The sequence below is a fragment of the Scomber scombrus genome, chromosome 20 (genome assembly GCF_963691925.1).
Source record: "Scomber scombrus chromosome 20, fScoSco1.1, whole genome shotgun sequence".
NCBI lineage: Eukaryota > Metazoa > Chordata > Actinopteri > Scombriformes > Scombridae > Scomber > Scomber scombrus.
In genome coordinates, this window is record NC_084989.1 from 9,579,046 (window position 1) to 9,602,179 (window position 23,134).

At 40.5% G+C, this 23,134-nt stretch overlaps 1 protein-coding gene across 1 annotated transcript in view; it reads right to left on the minus strand.

The window, feature by feature from the left end:
- Nucleotides 1-1,635: 1,635 nt before the first annotated feature.
- Nucleotides 1,636-23,134, minus strand: part of ofcc1 (orofacial cleft 1 candidate 1) — a gene marked incomplete at its 5' end in the record, with an annotated part of 74,942 nt that continues 53,443 nt past the window's right edge. The window contains 3 exons of the mRNA XM_062441978.1: nt 1,636-1,697; nt 2,712-2,853; nt 8,191-8,391. Of these exons, the coding sequence (XP_062297962.1) occupies nt 1,636-1,697; nt 2,712-2,853; nt 8,191-8,391 (405 nt within the window). The remainder of the gene's footprint in view (nt 1,698-2,711; nt 2,854-8,190; nt 8,392-23,134) is intronic.

Consider the following 23,134-nt stretch of genomic DNA (forward strand, 5'->3'; position numbering starts at 1 on the left):
TTCTGAATCCCTTTTATTTAGTTGAGCAACTTTAATTCAAATGAATCAGGCTCAGCTGCACCCGCCAACCGTGCCCGAAGAGTTGCCGATCTCTACGTGCAGCATAACGATCACCACAGCACTTCTGAATACAAACTGTTTTATGTGAATACCTCAAGCTGAGGGCTACATAAATATAGAATTAGACAAAGTGTTATTTTTTTTCTTTTTATGTTTTATTTTTCCCCCCTTTTCTCACTCTCCAGCAACATCCCCAGGTTGGGTTGGCTCTAAGCAGATGCAGGCACTTACTTCAAAAAGTTGCAGCTCCCTTATGATAGCTCTGCAAAAAGGTTTTCTTTTAACTTAAATCAGCAAATGTGTGGAGTAGAGACCTAGCGGCGTGTTTCTCTCCCCCAGAAATAATTGCTCCCAGGGATCAATTTGAAATTTAAATTGTGGTGAAATGGTGTTTGTCATTAACAATCAAATATTTGAACCATTGAAATACCTTTGCCCCCTCTGTATCTGCAACCTCTGCCCCCAGTTGGAAAATATTGCAGAGGGCTTTGTTTTGATGATGATGAATTGAAAAGGTGGGGATACAGAAAACATCACACAAGAGAGAAAAAGAGAGAGAGAGAGAACAGGAGGAGAAACAAAAGCCATTTATCTTTTTTTCTTTTAATTTATAGAAAATATTAACATATCAAAACAACTATACTGGTGGACTATTTCTGCTTTTTAGCTGTGTTGGTGTTATTCTTCAAACCTACGTAATGTTGCACACATCATTAAAGAAAGGAAGACAGAGACAAACGGAAAATATGAGAAGACAGAGGAGTTGGGTAAAAGGATAAGAAAAATATACATAGGGAGTGATGTAGGACAAATGGAGAGTGAGAGGAGCTTACTGTCATCTCTGAGAGGCAGTGTCTCTGCTTAATGTTCATTATGGGGCTGATTGAATTGGGGGGTGTAGCACTGTCACTGTTAATGGAGTGATCTCTAATTGGAGCGCATTAGCTCTATAGGTTCTGGGTAGTGTCAAAGGCAGACAGAAGGACAGGATACAACACAAGAGTCTGACAGATCCTGCCCAACGCTGAACCAAAATGCACCACAGCTCCTAATGTCATTATGTGAACAGTATTTGCATAAAAGAGGTAAACAAGATAAACAAATAATAAATTCCCGGTGGAACTGTGCCAACATGTTGGACGTTACTCATTTTATATTGCAGTTGGACTGAAAGATCTAAAAATGTCACCTAATTTCTTTTAATTTGTCTCTTCCTTTTATGAGGACATTGAGGCAGGAAAGGCCTATGGCTCTATTAGAGCTCTGTGGATCAGACACTTAGGTGTTCAGTGTGTATGAGTCTTAGAAAGAGAATGTGTTATATTTGTGTGCACCGCACCCCAGAGCCATGACTGTAATGGTTTAAACATGGAGGTGAAGAGCAACTTCAAGGCCAAAGTAAGGTGTGTTCCTGATAATGATGAGCATGAATGGCCACTATCGTCATCCAACAAGACCCAGAACTTGATCTGTAACGGCCGCCCATAAAGGAGAATCATCATCAATGAAAATGACAGGTTATTAAGATCCAATTTTAGGGAGGGGGCTATGGGTTTAGTATGATAGGTTAGCTATCTATAAAACCTTTAAAGCCTGGCCCTCAACGACATCAGCCTGGATCCCCATCTCCTTGCGCCCTGTGCCAGAGACACATGCTAATAAGCTCACAACCTTTAATTAAGCAATATGTGTAAGTAGGCGGCCATTATGGCCTGATTTGTGAGCCACTTCATTACACTGAGCACCGGCTAGCAGACACATATTCAATACAAATCAAGCTGGCCTGAAAATTATCCTGCTTAATGTGAGGCCAATATTGATATTTTATCACTGGTGTTCTGATTAGTGACTTTTAAAATCTTCATTTCTCATTGTGTTGGGGCAGAACTGAACACCTGATGACCTGCATTCATTAGAAGTGTTACTGAACATTGTTTCCTAGGTTACACGGCCTATACATTTACTATGTATGTTTACTTTCATTATGGTGGCATTCAGAAATATATATTAATAAAATATACAGGACCACTTTTGTTATTTGGATATTTGGATATTTTTGTATACAGTACATTTGTGAATATCCTACTAAATAAAGCTGTAATAAACTAGTTTAAGCAGATTTTATTTTTTATTTTTGCTGTATAGTACAGCTTACAGTTTTCAACTAATGACAGCAATACAACATTAATAAGATTATGTATTTTAATTTCATAAATACAAACAAAAACCCAGACATTATTCAAGGTTTCAAGACGTGAAACCATTCTGAATGTTTCACAGAGCTTAAGTCAAAAAGACAGTTGATAAGACACCTTACATCAGTTTTTGGGTCTCTTTCTTTGCTTTGATGTCATTGGTTGAGGTTGTGTTGTATAAAATTGGAGCCACACCCACTTCCTCCTATTGGCTCAACACGATGGGACCCTGAGGGAATGAAACACCCAGTGAAACGGTGTAAATTTTGTTAAACAAACTGCATGAAACAAAGATTTGTGCATGTAAGAGGTCACATGTGAGATAAGGGAATGGGTTCAACTTGTCTTTTTTTCATGTTAAACACTGTGTAAACATTTTTTTGAGGAAATTATTGAGGATTTTTTTAAATGAAAAAGTAAGAGGTTAATTTATCTAAATTCTAGGACAATACTCACGCCCAAATAGCTTCTTCCGTTTCCGTAGCTGGTGGAGATCGCTTCTGCCTTCCTTGTCCAGCTTCTGATTGGCAGATGTCTGACCCGGGCACGGTACCATCCTGCTCGCCTGGTCACCAACCACCTCCATGTCACCAACCACCTTTAGCCAAACCCCACACATGCAGTCAGCAATGCTCCTCTAGGCAGCGTGAACATAAACTTAATAAATGAACAGTGCAACAATGTTAAACCCAACTGTTACAAGAAACTCCAGGGCCTTTTGTATCAAGTACAGATTGAACTTGATTGACACTGACTGAGATTCACAGGAGAACTGCCATTTTCTTCTAGGCCTATGAGTAGTGTTGTCATGCACAGTCTCTAACTCTGTCCTGGTGCTTGAAGTGAACTTGGAAGAGAAGCAGAAATGGAGACTTTATATGACACACTACCTCTCGTCCCAGAGGGGAAACAGCTCTCACAACACTAGGTTGGCCTACTTACAGTATACACACTGATATGAAATAGACCTTAAATCTCACTGCTCTGAGCCATGATAAAATGATAAACCACACCTTTACCAAAAAAAACCTCACTATATTTTTACTATATATTATATATATATATGTATAAATTACTTCTGAATTCCTTCCACACAGCTATAAATTTCATAACAGCAGCATCAAGTACGTGGTGTCAAAAATGTAGGCAGGCACTTTTCTAAAGTTGCAAATTACACAGATAGAGCAGCAATTGAGCAAACTTGAAAAATGTGACACAGAGTGCTTCTTTATCTAAAACTAGTATAAACTTGCCAGATAATTACATGCAGTATACTTTGGAGAAGTCCTCCTGCTAAGCAGATATGGCTGCCAGGGAGGCATTAATCTCCTCATGCAACATACAGTAAGTAGCCAAGGACATTCCCCTCTCTCTGCCTCTTCTCGCTGTGTCTCTTGTAGACACACACACACACCACATACAGAAAAGACAGCGCACACACACACACCGCATAGAGAGCACACTCACTTCCTGTATAAATCATATTCATATTTCTGAGGGCTGCTGATGACCTCACGGCAAATGAAGCGTGGGTCCTCAGCTCCGCAGCGGCAATCAAACGTGCAGCAGAGTAATTACAAAAGAGGGGTAGGAGGGAGAATTGATGCGGTTTGTCAATTAATGTTGCTGCAAGGTGTTTTTCGAAAGGTTAACTTCTTCATATTCTCTGCATGCTAAATTAGGTCAATATTGGTCTGGCGAAGAAGCGTCTTCATGTGCAAAGGGACGGTGGGCTGAGTCATGGAGAGTTGAGACAAAGGGTCCTCGTTAATGAGAGATTTCATGGCATATCATGATGATGAGGCGCCCCTTATGAAACTTTGCATTGCTCTGCCTTCCATTTCTTCCTTTATCTGATCATCGTCATCGATGTCATTATTGTCATCATCTTATTTGTCTGCTGTGCCGCGGTTGTTAGAAAAATCTACAAATTACAAAGGGGATATTCTCCAAACATGCATAATACAATAAAGTCATCCCTGCTGAGGTTAAAATAATTGAATTCAATACTGTTAAAATCTTACTTTGTGAATAAACAGCAAACCTTTTGTTTCTACAAACGGTTAAGTACATCCCAAAAGAGAAGAGAGGAGAAAAACAAAAAAAACAAAACAGCTGAAATTGCAGCAAAAAGTGTTTTTATTTATACAAGTCGCTGGAGATGCTCATCATCAGCGTTTTTTCCGAGCCATAAATAATTTGCGGAGAGAGGTAATATTCAAGCTGGCAGAGCCTTAGTTGTGCATCTTTAATGGAAGTTTTACAGAAGCTGAGCCAGTTCTTGCATATGCTGCTGCCTCCCATATGGAGGAAAGGAGACTAAAGGAGCACAGTTGGCTTGTCCTATCTTTTTATAAGTCCATCGACACTTAAATGCTAGCCCGGGAGAAAAAACGGCACAGGGGGACATAAACCCACTGTGGTTTTAGGAGGGAAGATAATGACTTTGCCTGCATTAATTTCTTCATCAGCCATCTTGTTTCTTCAGACAGAGTGGTTATGAGGCCTTCTCTGAAGGTCCTAGGTTATATAGATGCATTTCCCTGCATAATTTCAGCCCTAACAGTTGTTGTCAGCAGTGCATTTTGCGAGTTGGCAGCTGGGGAACATCTGTTTATAGGTAATGAGTGTTTGAAAAGCTACACCTCACTTTACCTTTAATGTCTTTTATTGGAGCACACTGATGGGAACGTTGCTTTAACTTTTTGTATTGTGGTTTCAGTTAGAAGATTCCTTCAACATGGTCAATATCACACCTGCCTTGGGCAAAACGCAGAATGAGAGCATATGATGGATCATTAATATTAACTTTCTTTAAACAGAATTCAATATGCAAGTCAATAAAGACTTCATTATCATGATATTTTACTGCACACGCACAACTTCAAATTCACTCCTTCCACTTGGTTCCTACATCTTGCTAACGATGCAGCGCAGGAAGAAAAAGAAAACTTTCAGTCAACAGAGCTAGTTCAATAATGGCTGAATAAACAAGAGAAACATTTACTTTTGTCTTACTTTTATTCAGTGTCTCAGTCTTCAGCAAATCAAACAGGACACACCTTTCTGTTCTGTGCGTTCCAAACAGTGTCTATAGCTCAGGGCGCTTCTTCCAGGACTTTCTTTTTAAGGTGTTCGTTTAGACAAATTTTGGGTGTAAATGTGTGGGTTTTATGCAAATCTACTGGCCCCTGGCGCTGTGGTCATATTAGTCTAAGGGTGGAGCAAGTCCTTCGGGGCATTGGTGTCCAGGACACTGCCTGCGAAAACAAAGCTGTTTGAGGGAAATGAGCCATCCGTCAATATTTCCTCAGTAAATGGAAACAGACTTCTTAAGTAGCGGGATTAGTCTTTTAACTAACTGGGAAAGAGAATGGACTCACATTATTACACAGTCAGATGAGGTTAAATGTTTTTTTGTTATTGTCAACCCACACTAATGATTTTAACACAGAAAATATGCTATAAAATAATAAGAAAAAGCAAACAAGTATTTTCAAAAGCAATGATATATTAAAGCTTTGCAAAAAGTATAATCCTGTGTGAAAACATCAAATATACTTTGGCATATTTGGCTGAAAGTAAAACAAATTGCATTAGTCTCAAACAGGATCAGTGCTGTATAGCACTTATTCTGGTAACATGGCAATGTAACCACATCACCATAAAACATGTTATTATTCAGATAACTGAATAAAGTAATAAGCCTGTACAGGAAAATCCATAAACTTGCTTTAACGTGTCATAAATCTAAGAACAGACTTCTCTACATTACTGTGGTCAATCTCATAGTAGAGCTTTTTTCTATTTCATTCTATATTATTTTCTATCTATTTAATTTTTGTGGAAGTGCCTGCACTGCTGTTATTTCTCTCTGAGGAGCTGTCACCTTACATCTGAAGGCCAGTTTGTACACAGCACCCTGTCGCATGTGTGTATCGCTGCCAGAATTATATAAAGCACTAATAAAATCAGCTCAAGTGTTCTTCCGAGCACTGGGAATGCCCTTTGGTGGTTCCCGGATCTTGCTCTATACATAAAACCAGTCTATATATTCAGGGGAGAATTAGGTTTGAATATGTAAAATGAGGGTCCATGCTGCAAGGCGAAGGGGAATGGCATAGTGCTCTCTTGGCGACGCTGCGCATCGGTGTTATCGCTCCCCACTACCAGCGGGTGAAAGAGGATGCCATTGGCATCTCTTGCTACTAGAGGTCCCTGGCTGTTAAGTTGCAAAGAACAGACAGCAACACCCAAGGGACACAGTGTGTGAGAAAAAAGAGAGCAACACTGAGAGTAAGATAGAGTGTATGTGTGTGTATATGTTTTCCAAGGACAGTAACACCTATCTTTCATGGAAGGTGGCCTCTATGACACTCAGCAGGTTAGAAAGAAAGCTACGGCTGTGTGTGTCATGCTTGTAGGTGTAATATTTATGTGTCAGTATATGCATTTGTGTATGTATTTTGTGTGTGTGTGTGTGTGTGTGTGCAGGAATTGAGAATCTGTATGTGTCTGTGTGTGCTCAGTTTGACTATAAACAACTCCCCCCAGATGTCTCATCTGCTGTGCACAGGTCTAGAGGCTACACACACATACAGACACACATACAGACAGCGCGACACCAGTAATAAATATACCATGCTGTGTGTTTACTCACATAAGCTCGCCATCATTCAAATTATGACGGAGAACCATTAGAAAGCAATAGAGCCTCAGAGCTAATTGTTAGTCCCCCCCCCCCCCCCCCACACACACACACACACACACTTCCTCACTCTTCTGACTTTCAAACTTCAAAATATTAATTTTGTTGGGATGATCCAGGTTGCTCTTGGGGGACTGACAGAATGATTGAAGAAAGGAATGAATTCTTGCCACTGCAGCAGTTGTCACAAAGCACTTCATTTAATTAGGTAACAATCTGTGAATCAGTCTGTTTCTTACCTGACTAATTACAGTGCACAGTAAAGTGAAGTAGAATGGTGTACTTTGTTGTTTCGGTAAATGGCATTTCATCATAAATCATAGTATAGTCCTTGAGGTGCTTGATTTTATATCACACCATACAAACTGTGAATTGTTGTTACTAGGAAGCAGTGTGAGTTTTGTTGACTAAGTTTTGGCAAGCAGTAGTTACACTGACATGTTGAACTAAGTCTTGATTTGTGTCTCAAGGCAAATCCTGTCATTTTTGTTTGAAAAGTAGTCATAATTTCAAATCTGGTTTTGCCCAAGGAAAACATAAAATTCAGTCACAGGTTATTCACCCTTTCACACCACAGAGCTGTACTGTTGTCTTCTTATTGTACTAAATAAGGAACTAGTTACTCCATCTATTCCTCTCCTCTCTCACCACAGAGGGAGGAGAGAGAGGGGAAAGGAGGGAGTGTTTTGTGAACCTCCAACACATCTCTCCACCCTCTTCTTCTCCCCTCCCTTTGTTCCTTTTTTCTGAATTTCTCTCTATTTTAAGATGCAAACATCAGTTATAAGAAGACCAAAGAATGAGAGACAAAGTGGAAAAAGAAGAGATAAGACAGAGAAATAATTTCAAATTGAATAAGGATGCACTTGTAACTAACCATCTAAACTTCACCTGATTTATTACATGACATATATAGATTATTCTAAAAAGGCTTTTGCTTTTTTTATTTGATATTCCACCTTTTTTTCCTTTTAACTGGTTGGCAAGTTATTGTAAGTATGGTCTATTTGTCTGTCTGAGAAATTCAGATGACATATGCACTCATCAACATCTGAATGAAATACTACTACTACATACTGTTCAAACTTATAACAAAGTAATTTCCGATAATCTATGTTTTTTAATATAGATCAAGATGATTTAAATAACCTGTTATTAAAATAATGGATTTAGAGGGTTTGTTGTGGTCATGTATGTGGATATATTGTACATATTGTATACACTCACCTCAGTGATAGCCCCATCTGGTTGTCGGAGGAAGTGCCTGTATCTTTGTTTGAGACCGCTCAGGTACAGGGTGTAGACTGCCACATGGATGCTGGTGTCACCCTCTGGTAGGTGGTAACTCTCCCTATGAGGGTCATCAATGGGGGCTGCAGAGCCCACCGAGGGGTCCTCTGCTGTCCAGATATGGTCGTAGACTGCCACCTAAACAAGCGCACATGTGAAGGGATATAATGATATTAAAACTCAATCTTGTTGGTGTGTTTTTCATAATGGTGAACCATCATTCACTATACCAGGATGATGAATTTGGGAGGGAAAATAGGCATCATTATTATTATGAATTGCACCTGTGCTATTCCTGCTATGATATGTCAGAATGTCTGATGTGAAAATGGTGTACTGCATTTAAAAGTTAGTGTGTTGTAGTGAAATTTAACCCAGAAGACACACAAAAAGCAAATTAATGTGAATTTGATAGAAGAGGGAGTTTTCAAAAAGGCCCCTGCTCTTAAGGACAAAAAATGTGTTATATTTAATAAAGATTGGATTATTAAAAAGACAGATGTTATGTTCAAAACCTTCCCATCTAAAGCACTGTGCTGTTCATTTTAATTACATATAACTGCAGGCAGCAAATAAGCACCACTGGTGTACAGTACATCTGTGCGCTAATTCCTAGTAGTGCATGAGTCCTATGGGGCCTGATCTGTGGCAGGTAAGGAGACAGGTTGTGTTTGTGATCATGCATACATATGTATAATCCTGGTGGCAGGGTTGTTTAGGACTCTTTCCGTGCATGTGCATGTGTGTGTTGGGGGCTTACACACCTGTAATGCGCTGCCTTTCTCTATTAGGGTGAGACACAGGGAGCAAGCGGAGCGTGTAACATGTTATATAGGTCATGTAACTCGAAGTCATCCATGTGTGAAGATCATGGACGCTCTCTCGCTCTCTGATAGTGTCTGCTGGTGAAGGTTTGAATGTGTACAGAACATGCATTATGGTAGATCTTATACATTATATTGACTAAATTATATTGACTTGTAAGAATTCCGACCATACATGAAAATATAATGGAAATTGGAGAGAACTCTTTTGTTCTAAATAGGTCCAACATTTATATTCCAGTCTGCAAAGCAAAGGCCAATTAGTCACAAGGCCTCTGCTTGACATCACACACCTACACAAGTATAACACACATCTAAAAACCCCAACTTTACTTTCATCTGAATGTGTGTGGGATCAGTTGTGTGTATGTGTATGTGTATGTGTATGTGTATGTGTATGTGTATGTGTATGTGTATGTGTATGTGTATGTGTATGTGTATGTGTATGTGTATGTGTGCATAGTTTAACCACTGTATATGTAAGAGACCTTTCAAGTGTGTGTGTGTAAGTGTGTGTGTGTTTATATGTGTACATGTATGTACTATAGGGGGCCATATAGGCCATAATTCCAACTTTAATTCTGACATCACAGTGTCAGACTAGTGAAGCCGTACGCACGCACGCACGCACGCACGCACGCACGCACGCACGCACGCACGCATGCATGCATGCACACACACACGCACAAAGTTGTGTTTCCATCATTTCAGAGGAATTTATATTGACTTACATTAATTTCCTGGAGACCTATCCCAACACTAACCATAACCACTACTTGCCTAACCTTAACCCTTACCTTAACCTTAATATAATCCTAAATTTACCGTAACTGTAAACCAAGTCTATACCCTGAAATTAATTATTTACATTAAGGGGACATGCTTTTGATCACCATAAGGGAGGCGAGTCTCCACTGTCTAAATACACACACACACACACACACACACACACACACACACACACACACACACACACACACACTCAGAGTTACCAAGAGGAGGAAGTTTTTCAAGTAGTTTGTGAAACTCAAGGTGACCCCCTAATTGGCTGCGTAATTATGATTCGTCTAAAAATACAGAAAAAGGAAAAGGCAAACTCATTCAGCGGGCCATGAGTGGCAGGGTCAAGCTGAAGGAGAGGTTTAATTTGGTGGTGTATCGATGTCAACCCACACTTATAAACGGTTAGCCAAACACAACTCTAGGCACTTCACCGAGAAAACAGTGGGAGCCATTACCCCACTTGTAATTAGAGACATTGCATAAACTGCAAACCAGACAGCCCCATGAGAAGAAAGGACCTCATTGTCAAAATGTCAGATCACAAGTGCATTGAGAAAGAAGACTAGCTAGGAACATTTAAGGAAGGTGTGTGTGCATGTGTGTACTGTAAGGGGGAAGTGGGGACAACGCTCATTACGAAATCGCCTCAACTGTGCCTTGCCTCCAGCTTGGCCGCAGCCCACACTGGGGGAAAGTGATTACCTGAATTTCTTAAGTAATCAGCACCTCTGCAAGGCAGCAATCAGTGTGTTTGGATAGTGCTTGTATGTTGATTTGGTGTTTTTTTTTCTTTTTAAAGGAAACGCAACTCAGAGTGTGCAGAAATCCTACTTCTCTTCCTACAAAGTGGCTCTCACCTTGTTCATGATACAGTAAGAAACATTAAACATTTAAAGTCTTGAATCTGGCAATAAGAAAAAATCATTTTCCATCCTACTGGGCAAGTGGGGGTGTGACCTGTTTAAGGTCCCAGTCCAGGATTTATAAACCAAGCTGTACAGAGGTGATAGAAAACACCATGGATACAGCCTCCATGCTCTAAGTCACTTTGGTTAAATGCACCTGCTTAAATTCCCTTATGTGGTGTGCATGTGTATGTATTTTGGCTTGCATGAAAATAGATTTTTTTGATGTTAGCCATGCCACCATCCTACGCTAATTAGCACATGAAATCCACTTGACAAGACTAGACAAAAGCCTGAAAAGGTGTTTGTGTGTTCGGTTTGGGTGATGCCATTTCATGCAATGCACCATGGCTCTCAGGATGCATCATTGCTGAGACACAAAAAGGAAAGAGCATTAGAGGGCCTGTCTGCTCTACACTACTCTGTTCTGGTCTGTTGTGTTGCGTTATGGCGCTAGCCTGGCTTCTAGCCCTAGCTTGAGTGCTCTCTCCACTCTACCATTGTTCCATTTGATAGCACTAAGTGACTGATTTAGGTTCAATGCCTGCATGGAGCAGACAGGCCAGCTGTGGGTTAAGCAGATAGCATTCAAGTGAGCTAACCCAATTCAAACCCAATCAAGCCGGGATTTATTGTTGGGGTCTGTATTTAGAAATCTGATAGAGTCTGCATCAGTCCCTTGACTTGCATCAGGGGAGACGGGCCTTATTTCTTTTAGTGGGGGACTATAAACAGCAAACCATGTTTTCCAGCAGGGACATAAATTTCAGGATTTGTAGACATTACCGCAAATGTACACAGAGAATGGGAGGGAGGGACAGGGGTACAGGAAGTGGGGATGGCACAGCTGCAGACATGGCTCCATGGTTCACAAATATAGTCTGTCTGTCTTTCTGGGTGAAGATGCAATTTCACACTTACCGAATCATACCATGCCACATATGAATGCATAATAAAAGCAATCAGTACTTAAATACAGGCGCCTGTGGAAAGGCTTTATTTCTTTTTTTTAAATTACTGTGACTTGTAATAAAATTTGACTGACATGTCAATCTTTTTTTTTCAAGTGTGCACAAATATAAAGTCTGTCAAGAGATGGATTTGGAATTCCTGTTACTGACATCTGTTTTGTGAGTTTGAGGCCAAAAAAGGCATCACTGCCTTAGAGATTAAAGGATAAATGCACTACATTCTAAAAAGGGTATTCTATTGTGTTATATTTTTAAAAAAATGACCCATATTCATACCTAAATTAGGATTTAAACTTGCATTCAACAGCTAAAAAGAGGGCAGACAGTTTCTGGGAATTAAATAGTAATTTTCCACTGGGTGACATACTGGTCTAGTAATAGCTGTCTGTGAGAGGAACAGTGTTTTTTATATATTTGTCTCACACATCCTTGACTGTCACAAATATTACGGGCTGACATTTTCCTCCACTTTGTGACATGTAGGATATAAACAAAGTGTCTGGAGTTGACCATTATTAAAAAAGGCGTGTCCCTGCTGACAAGCAAAACAGTTCCCAAACTTGACCCCGCGACCTTGCAGAAAACTAAGCAATTTTCCACTTATAATCAAAACACAGTGTCAAAATAGGAGCTAATCAGAGGCCTAGGGAGCAAATCTAAAGTCACTCACAGTCTACTAATGTTTCCTTAAATCCACCATTTTGAAAACACTGCCATAGGCTGAGATGCATGACTGATTAATAAACAAAGGCCCTACAGTGACTTATCCATACTCTAGGTTTTAAATATTAAGCTTTTATTGGGAAAGTGTGAATTTATACTGTATGTGCATCCATGTAAGCTCAAATTTGAACACATTTTCTTGCACTTATACTGTACAATGCATCAGTACCTGTCTACATGTGTGTGACTGAATTGAAGGGAGAAGAGAAGGAGAAGTCTCCATGGGTTGGCAGGCTGAGCCAGGCTGGCGACTGTCCAGGACAGGAGCCTAAGGCGTGGGCACAAACTGGCCTGTCAGTCCCCCTGATCCCTTAATGATTGATCCAAACTAGATAGCCATCATTACCATTCATGCATTCTCTCTTCCCCAGGTCTCCCTTTCTTGGTCTAATTTTACCTTTTAGTTGCATGTTCCCATGAACTAATTAAATCTTCGCCTTCCCTCTCTCTCTGCCTTTTTTTTTTTTCGCTCTCTGTGTCCATTGGTATGAAAAATAATGCAGCACATTTTTGGCACATTATTATGTATGAAATGTGAGGGCATAATGTATTCCAGTTGGTTGAAGTTCTGTAGACCCTGTCTGTAATGAGCACAACAGAAGTAGACTTGCTACACTCTGCCTCTCTTTTCTCCCATCTCTGTCTCTCTCTCCATCTCCCCCTTTTAAGACAAAAGCTGCCGACCTTCCATCTGTCTACCACCCACACACTTTCCTCAGCCTTTTCCCACCCTTCACGCAAATTCATCCATAGGAGGGCTGGGTTTTTTCTCCTGTCACTGCCATGATCCTTTTGGTTTGTAGTTCTGTCCCACTTGGCTTTAATTTACAGTGGGAAAATAATTAGAATCTCACTTTTGCGAAGAGTGGAGTGAAAATGTAAACAATGCTTCCCTGCGGGCGGGTGCTTCATCACTTTGACAGGTGCATTTGAATTTGCCTGGGTGGCGGACAGGCTTGGTTATTTATGTGTCAGTCGCACATGGAAGCCCCGGCTGTGGCTGGGACTACGTTTGGGAAGGAGACTAGGGAAGAGATTTGAGCTCTGTGAAGTGAGGAATATGGGTTTGGAAATGGGAAGAAGCTGAGGATGGTGCTGGTGCTAGAAGTGGTGCTTGGAATGGGGCTGTGACTGGTTCTGGCACTGAAGGGGAAAGAGGCAGGGGTGGGAATGGAGCTGAATGAGGTGCTGTGGCTTTGGAGAGATTTAAAGCTACAGTAAGGAGAGGGATGAGGATGGTGAAGAAGACTGATACCTGTAGAAGGCTAGATGTAGAGTAAGGTAAGGCTGGGACTGGCCAGATGTGGATGTGCCTAAGTTGGGTCTAAATTGTAAATGGATATTAAGGAAAAAATATTTATGGGCTGGGTTTTATTGCCTGCTATCAGCATGTTACAATATGTCTGGATCACAAGTAGAGCTTCCTATGTAAAATGAATGTTTTGAGTACATGGAGTACTTAGAAATGTTTTATTAGGTGCCAAGTCACTTGATTGTTAGCCAAGTTTCTCTAATTAAATGTTGATGCTAAAGATAAACCAGATCTGAGTCATGCTGGCTGGGAATAATGCACAGAAGCATTGGCATAGTCGATCAGGAAACATTTGGAAATAGTTGGGATAATTGAGGAGTGAGGAGTTGTTGTAGATGTAGATGTTGCACAACTATGCTAGTTTGGTACCATGCAGGGATTCAAAGGTTTATTGTGGAAGGCGAGTAGTTCCCTGAAATCCGGTGCCACACAAGGTATCAGACAGTGCAAATGCATTTTTTAGATATGTTGCATTCCCCAGCACCATCTTTTTCTCAGTTTTCAAAAGTGCTGCAAAATATATGCCCAAAGAAGAACACATCATTTCTTTGATTTAGCAAAAATGAAAAAGAGAAATTAGCCAGCATCTTGACAAATTTGTACATTACTGGTTCTCATTGAATGTTTGCAATCAAACCTATGTGCCAAGTACATGCACAATCCTACAAGAGCTAGCTGGTCAACTTGTCATGAGAGTAGATGAGGCCTAATGGTGTCCATGAGGCATTTTATTAATGCAAAGCTAAAGATTTAAAAGGAAAGGATCATTTCTTTGGTATCCGTCAAGTACAGTATAAATTTTCAATTACAGGAAGCCAGATATGCAGAGATGAGAATATATCAGCATTCTGAATGGTAGGCCTTATACAATTTGCTTATTTGCTGGTGACACTAACCATTGATTTCAGTAACATCTTTTCTATCTTTTGTTTTAATTATGGAAGCATATTTTTGCTGTGTTTGAAACATTTGACACAGATTTTTATGTACTTTTCAAAACAAAGGGCAGTCACAATATGAAGGTACAGTGGCCACGCAAGCACCGATAAAGCAGGAAGGAGCATCAACGATTATTGCCAAGTGAGAGAAGAGGTAGACATGGTTGCTTCTTTTGTCCACACACACACACACACACACACACACACACACACACACACACACACACACACACACACACACACACACACACACACACACACACACACACCCTTGCTCACAAACAAAGCCTCACACAGTGAGGCAACGCATGCGTGCATCTCCAACGCCTGCGGGCGCTTGGGGCTAGGCAGCAGGGAGTGGGGGGAGGGAGGGAGGGGAGGGTTGTGGGGTGATGGGCAGGAGGGGAGGAGGGGTGAGGGGAGTGTGCACTGTGCAGAGGCTCTCTAAGCTATAGAGGGTCAATCTCTCCACTCCACCACCACCACCACCCTGTCTGTCAGAGCTGGCCCGGGTTCAAGGCCTGTTTGCCGAGCACTGGGTTCATACCACATACACAGACACAGACTGTATGTAGGCACACAAACACATGTACCAACATGGGTTCATGGACGCACGCCCAAACCCATATGTACTGGGTTCACACACTCTTACACTATTTTGAAATATTAGGCACATACTGTACCCTGTAGTGCAGATGCACAAGCTTAATACGTCAAGGGTCACACTGCACAAATGCTCAGATATTAATGCATGCACAGATACGCACAAAAAGCACACACTGGGTTACTTGCATCACATACATATACTGCACAAGGCCAAGAAGGGCTACAGCACATTGCACATGACTGGGAACAGGCTTAACCACAAAGCATAAAAGACCACCGACATACATGCATGGATAAGCCAAGCAATGTCAGCCATTAGAATGGAAATAGATATGCTATTATTGTAAATTTGGCCAATATGTGGACAGTCAGCAGATATAATTGGAGCAGCTTGAAAATGGCATGGATGCACACTGTCTGCGTTGGGCCTGATTTGGCTGAAGCAAAGGTCTGCGTCTGGTTAAACGCACCACTGGACAAGACAGGCCACCCATTCATATTTGCATGCAGGGACACACACATATGCACACACACGTACACACAGAGTGATAAAATGTCTTGCAAGCTACAGTAGCTTTCATCCACCCTCCCCTCATTACTGTGCCTATAAAGCAAAGATCACTGTCTATAAATATTTCAACTTGAATAATCATAGTTAAAGTGCAATCATACACTCCAACCAAAAGTGGCACAGACCAAATTGGACTTCGAGAAAAGATAAACAAGTAACAATGACTATATTTACAGTCAGAATAAACTGAACGACTTTAAAAGAGATTATCCAGTGAGATAGTATCTCTGAGTGCCTGAGATAATCCAGAAAATAAGATATGCATAATTTACTGTTACTAATCTCCTTTGCACAAAATAAAGCCTACTCCAAGCCTACAGTAAACAACTCAGATAGCAGCCCATCTCTTACTTCCACACCATGTCTGACTCACCCTGGGCCCTAAGGAAATCACTTTTCCAGTTTTGTTGTGTAGCACATTGAAGTTCACCTGCGACTTTATTAAAGAAAAAATAGTCTGTCCCATATTTTAATGTTTCTAATACTCTGTTCACAAATGACTGAGTACTCAGTTTCTTAAAAGTAACACATACCGTACAATGCCCATTTAAACATACAGATATATAACGTGAAACCTGAAAAAATACAGTAAGATAGAAGCAAACACTGCTAACTGACATAGTATCCATGTGAGTAAAATATTCTTAAAAAGATTAGAGAAAAGGACAAACATAATTAAAGCAGTTGCATCAGTTGGCATTAAAAACAAGCCTCCTCAAACTCTTACTATTTAGTATTACCAAAAGCTACACAGATCAAACCACCAATAATTCCCTCCAAAATAATTCACTGTTTGCAGACATGCCTACTCTAGGTAATCCTTTTGTAGTGCAAAAACATATTTCTCTCACTTTAACATATTTCTCTCACACAGAACACATATTTTAAGACATCATGCTCAATTCTCAAAATTCCAGGAGACCAGCTTTGTATTAAGATGCTGCAGACAGATGCCAAAGCTGGGTATTGCCTTTGATATCCAAAATTTGACTTTGGAGTAGCTTCAACCTAATCAGGCCTCGAAGGCTGAAGGTGATAAGTATCCAAGCCAATAACCGAAATGAGAGCTGGGAATCAGTGGTAAGAAGCACACACGCGTGCTCACACATACTGTACATGTGCATGCACACACACACACACACACACACACATATACACACACACCACTCTGTCTCTTTAAGGTTATGAGTGAAACCCTTATGAAAAAAAATCCAAATGTCTATCTCTCCTCGGGATGTCATGTGGGGCTGTTAAGACGCGACACCTGTCACAATCACCAGACCTTCCTCATACCCTCCGGGCCGCAGGAAGCAGCCAAGGTCAAAATCTTTAAAGGAAAGGAAGGAAGAGAAGGGAAAAGAAGTGACTAACGATGGACAGTCAAAAAGAATCAGATCTGTCAAGTTCAAGCTGTAAAACCTCTGTGGAGTCCGAGGCTGCATGTGAATGTTTATATGTGTGTTTGAGCATGCGTTACAGTAATGTCTCTGTGTGTCTGCATACATACTGAGTGCCATTTAAAATGTCATCATCTGACAAAATTGACTTATGTTTCCACAATAATCACATCTAACAGGTCAACACATGTAACATTAATTCATTAAAGTTTTGGTGGAACCATCTACATCCGCAACACAGATCCGAGCCAAGTGGTGGTTACAAAACTTTTCGAACTGGCGTGAAATGAGTAATCTTTATTTTTTGTTCCGTGCATGTGCAGAGCTCCTGCAAAAGTCTTTTCTCCCTCTTCAACAGTCCAATTTGTTTCCTTCTGTTTCGCATTATGGGATGGCACGGGAACAGGCCAGGACTCCTCGGGATTTGGCCTGATGCAGGAGAAAGGAGGGGAGGTGGAGGAGGTGGAGAAGGAAAGGACAAAAAAAGCATCCCAAAGTGGTGAAAACTTGGCGTCAATTTAACCTCTTCCAGCTGGACATGTTTTGACAGCTGACAGACGATGCTTCATATTATGAAGAAATTAAAGGGAAAAGCCCTTCCTCACCGATGCAGTCACAAGACGCAAGTGTCCGAAATATTCAAAGAACACTATGTTTTGAAACAATCTCCAAGCATCTTAGCTTGATCCTTTTGTGTGACACGGAGGTCGGCCATACTGTAGGCTGCTGACCAAAGGCACTTCCTTGTTTTGACTCGCTTTGTCTTTCTCACTCTCTCATTCCCTCCTTCTTTTCCCTCTGACAGAAAAGCCTGCCCAGGCCCAGGCTTTGGTAGATAATGACATCCTCTCCCTGGATTAATTGTGAGGGACACATTAAGCAATGGGGCTGACACTCCCTGTAATTAAACTGTTCACACCGACGAGTTCATACTGGAACACTTGCTCCTTTTCTCTCTCTGTCTGCTGCTGGAACTGTGGGCCTGTCTAGAAATGGGATGAGACATCATGGTGGTGTGTTTGTGAGAAATGTGCATTACTTTGTGAAATTTAAACAAGAATATTGGGAAGCTTAATGAATCCACCTGTGTTCACAGAACTAGAATAAACAATATAAAACCCTGATTACAAGATGACCCCACACTTGTTTTTGGATATGAGAAGCACCTCAAGTAAAATTAAGTAAGCAGATGTTTAACATCCTTTAAATGTATTATCACAAAAGTATTACATTTAAAATGAATTTATAAAACCTAACAAAAACAAAATAAGCCATAAAAATGCTTATATTTAAAAATAATCTGATGCTAGGGAAAACAATGAATTTTTAAGACTCTATTGGGACTTGCCCTCCTCTGACACAGTCTGACACTGTATCGACAGATGCTCAATTCTGATAAAGACGTCTGGAAACCACTTGTGAGGTATTTATGGCTGTGAAACATATAACAGGATCCAGCAGAGGACACTTCAAAAAACATGACCCTTACTTTTTCAAACAAACTTTCCGTTCTAATCATGTACAATGCATAGTCGTTGTACTGTTCCCGAAATACTTCAGGCCAGCTTACAATGCCATCAGGACCTGGGGAACAAATCATGACCCCCCTGTGACACTGTACAGGTACAGCCTACTGTATGAGACATATGGATGTGTTGCTACCTGAGAAGAGTGAGCAACAACAACGTTTTGGCACTGAGCATGCAGTCATAGTGATTGCTTTTTCACTTAGCCAGTTACCAGGGAAACCTTTGCTTGTTAAACAGCTGAAATTACCTGTGCTTGATGACCCAGTGAGACACTGGTAATAGCACTGCCTGTGTCCATGCCCTCACATGCCCAGCTTTCAGAATGCTATGGCCTGTATGGGTATTACCTCTTGCTCCTAGAGCACTAGCAGGTGCTAAACAGAGGTCAAGAAAGAGGCACATGCATTATAGAGAACAATACTCATACTGGAATTGGAGGCAAAGGACAGTCTAACTTAAGAAGCTTATGTCCCAAGCAGTAGGTCATTCAAACCAGATTTCAAAATAGACCTGGAGACAGATTCCAACATGATAGAAGACAGAATATAATGAGGGGGTAGGATGTCGCTGCGCACATCTGCTCCACCAAGACTGCACTGAATAACATCCCTGATATAGTGAGAATAAAAAGCTCTAAAACAAGCCACTGCTCTTTAACAAATGGTTCTTTAAAAAAACAATGTGTTCACTGAATAAAAATGGATGCACGTACATTTCAGTGGCTGAGAATGCACTACATGATTTTTCAGTGAAGTTAAACCCATATGTATATTGGAGGGTAAAGTCTCTGTGAAAATTCCTCATTGTTTACAAAGCTTCGCTCTCTCTCTGTTGTTTTTGGATTTCTCAATTTTAAGAAGATATTATGTACCATATAGATGTGTTAGCACTTGGCTGGTGTCCCCTCAGAGACAAAAAATGATTGTACAGTGTTTTGTTTTTTCTTTATGTGCATTTTAGCATTATCTTTAATTGGATGGGTCAGTGTCCCTTAATGTGCGTTGTATTTGTATCCATAAAAGGATACAAGAGGTGAGAGAGTATATGTGTTTGAGCTTTATCTGTTTTTTTTCTTTTCTTTTTTTTGTTTTTTACCACCGTGCACTGCTTTCACACATTACTGCCCAGCAAGTCTATGACCTTTTCAGGAACACAGGTATGTAGCCTTTGCAGTCATATCTCATATTGAGCCCCCTAATGCTCTGACTGTGGATGCTGTACTTGCTGCTACGTCGCTCCTGTCCTTGCCTGCCTGCTCGCAAATGCCTCAGGACATTGGGGCCCTCAGCACTGTCCACTAAAAGAAAAAAAGGGGGGAAAAAATCTGCTGTAATTGAAGAAGCCACTCTAATGTGACATGCACATGCAGGTGCGCACCAAAGGTTTGCATGCATGTACTCACATATAAAAATGTGGATGACGGTATACGCACACGTGCACAAACATGGATACACACATGCATACAAATACTGACCACATTGCTCTTTGGTAGAGGCTAGCGGGGGGTTTGGAGATCTCTGTGACCTCATGCTTACACACAGACACGCACACACACACACATGCACGCTCGCACACACGCACACACACACACACACACACACACACAATAGACCATAAGCTGCCCTCTGACTCTAGACGACCCCTCCTATTCCACTGAAGCACTCAGCCTGTCCTCTCCTCTCCTGGTGTTCCTGTGTTGCTGTTATGGGTTCCTGTTCGGGAGCTGAGGGTTCTATTGTTATGTGACAGCGGTTCCTGTGTATCCTTTCACAGCCCACTGCTCCCTCTGTCTGCCTTCCTTCCCAAAGCTTCTTCTTTTCTTTACTTGAATTAAGATTTGCGTCTCAGGTGGCCTCCTACTCACTTTACTGTACTATTTGCACAGCAAGACTGATGAATTATCCAGGTGAAGTGCTGTGTTATGAGAATAATGTGCATTGTTGTGTTGTAAATAAACTGAAATACTTTATTGGAGAGAGTTAAGAGACCATGTAGATTTTATAATGGTAAAATTCCCCATTCACCTGTGAAATGTATGAAATTATTGTAATTTTGGTGGCATGTTGTATTCTTTATTATTTTTTTCAGACTATTTCTGAATTAACTTTTGCAATGGGATTAAAACTACAAATGCTCTTTTTTTGTCTTTAGGTAATTAGTGGGTTAAGTGATGACCCTGGTTGACCGTGAACCACCTCTGGTCAGGTGGTACCATCATGTCACTGCTGGAGATTAACATGGAAAACATGTCTTATATGATTAACAGCCATACTCTAGTTATCATTACCATTCCAATCTGTGCTGTTTGACTCTCAACAGGTTTACTCCCCACCAACCACGCTGCTGTTGCAAAGCACCTTGGGTGTTCCCAAACTTGCCCGCTGGTAACCCATTACCTAGACATACGGAGACAAACGGCACGAAGGAACGCAAATGTTGATGCAATCAGGTTGCGAAAACATCTCCAGGGCCGCCGCACAAACTCCCTCTCTCCTCTCTCCCTCCTGCTCTGCTTCTTTTCATCTGTCCCTCTCTCCTTCAATTATCACAATGTCACCATAACCACTGGGAAACTTTCCTTTTGGTGAATTAACAGGAAAAGAGATTTGCAGCGGGTAAGCTGGCGCTCCACTATGTCATTGTCATAGCAGTGGCTCTGACAAAACAGTTTGCGTACCTGCTTAAGTATTACAGAAATTAACACCTCCCTTCCAGGTACAGTAATCAGGGGGGTGACGGGAGACAATTAATTAGGTCCATCTGCATCACTGCCTTTACATAATTAATGGGGCTCATTACTGAACCACTAGTATGATGTGGAGCATGCTAGCACACTCAGTAGCTCAGAGCATGATAGCATTAAAAGTGCAGGGAATGTGAGGATTCTTGTTTGTTTCATTTTGTATAAATTAGTTTCTTGTAGAATAATCCGCAGCATTGACTACAGTCTCCTGATAAAGTCTGTCAACTTTTCATTAGCCCACATTAAAATGTGTAATAGCTACATTGGTCCACAGTGCAAAAAGTACTCATTTCATTTAACAATAATGGCTGTTTAATTGTGAGATGCCAACATTTTCTTATTTTGTTTTTTCTGTTTTTGGCCCATTCTTGTCTATAAGCCTGTGTCCACATTGTGTGTGCCTGTCAGGTTTCTGTCTTTGAAAATGACTGCCATTAATTTTATTCTCAGTGGAAAATGCAATATTTTAAGATAGTTTCGGCACTTCAATGTGCTTTGATAACATAGCAAGAAATGTGCTTTTTATTTTCATGACATTGGTTCAGTGAGTGTGATGTTTAGCTTGTGACTTATTGATATTTTTTTAGGCTTTCTATTATTGCTATGGTCCTTGATAACTCAAAAATATGATTAATGGTTAATGTTAAGGCCATCAATTTTGATTATATCTCTTTAGATTCTGAGAAATAAAGTTATATCTGAAATAAATTTGAAAACTCAAATCTTTACTTTTGCTTGACATACATTGTCTAGATACAGTATAATTACTGATTCTGCTGTCCTAGATATTAGATATATTGAGTCGATATATCTTTTCATGACCTTATTTCACAACCCTACTTTGCAAACTGGAGGAACTTCAGCTGTGGTGCTGATTTATATCAAGCTGCATGGTGCTGCTCTAGGGAACCATAGTATTTAAAAACAATATTAGTGTTTTGTCTGGAATTGGATGTTGATTATAAGAAGTATTTTACAACTTCTTTTCAAATAAATTGCTGTTGTGGTTAAAGCAAAAATGGAATAGCACACAAAGCATATACACGGTTTGATGCCTGTTACCTCATGTAAAAAGCAGTGGGGAACAAAAAGAGTGAGCTAAGTCTTAAAGAATTTCAGCTTTAAAAAATGCAATAATTGGTGAATGAGTTAACGCTCTCTCTCTCTCTCTCTCTCAGCTGTTATCCACAACACTTGACGCTAACGGTCTTTAACTGAAAGTTATTCTTTTCTCTTCTTTCCTGAGATCAAATTAAAAGGCAGATAGTTACATACTGTAGGTCCTCGACTCATTCTCTCACTTTGCTTAGAGAGGAAGCTCTACTGCTGTCATCTTAACCTGAGAGTAATATTTAAACCTGGAAGCAACTCAAATGATCATATGGCGTGAAGGAATTTATAATATAAAGTTAATTGGTGAGAAAGTAAAAATTAGATTATGTTCGATGGCAGCCTTTTGAAAATTACAAGTTTTATAATAATAGGCCATTTGCAGGTTGGTTATTGAATGTGGATTCTTTTTTTTATTGTTTCAGTGCTGCAGGGAGACACAGCGGCATAGAGATTTTGCTGAGTTCTA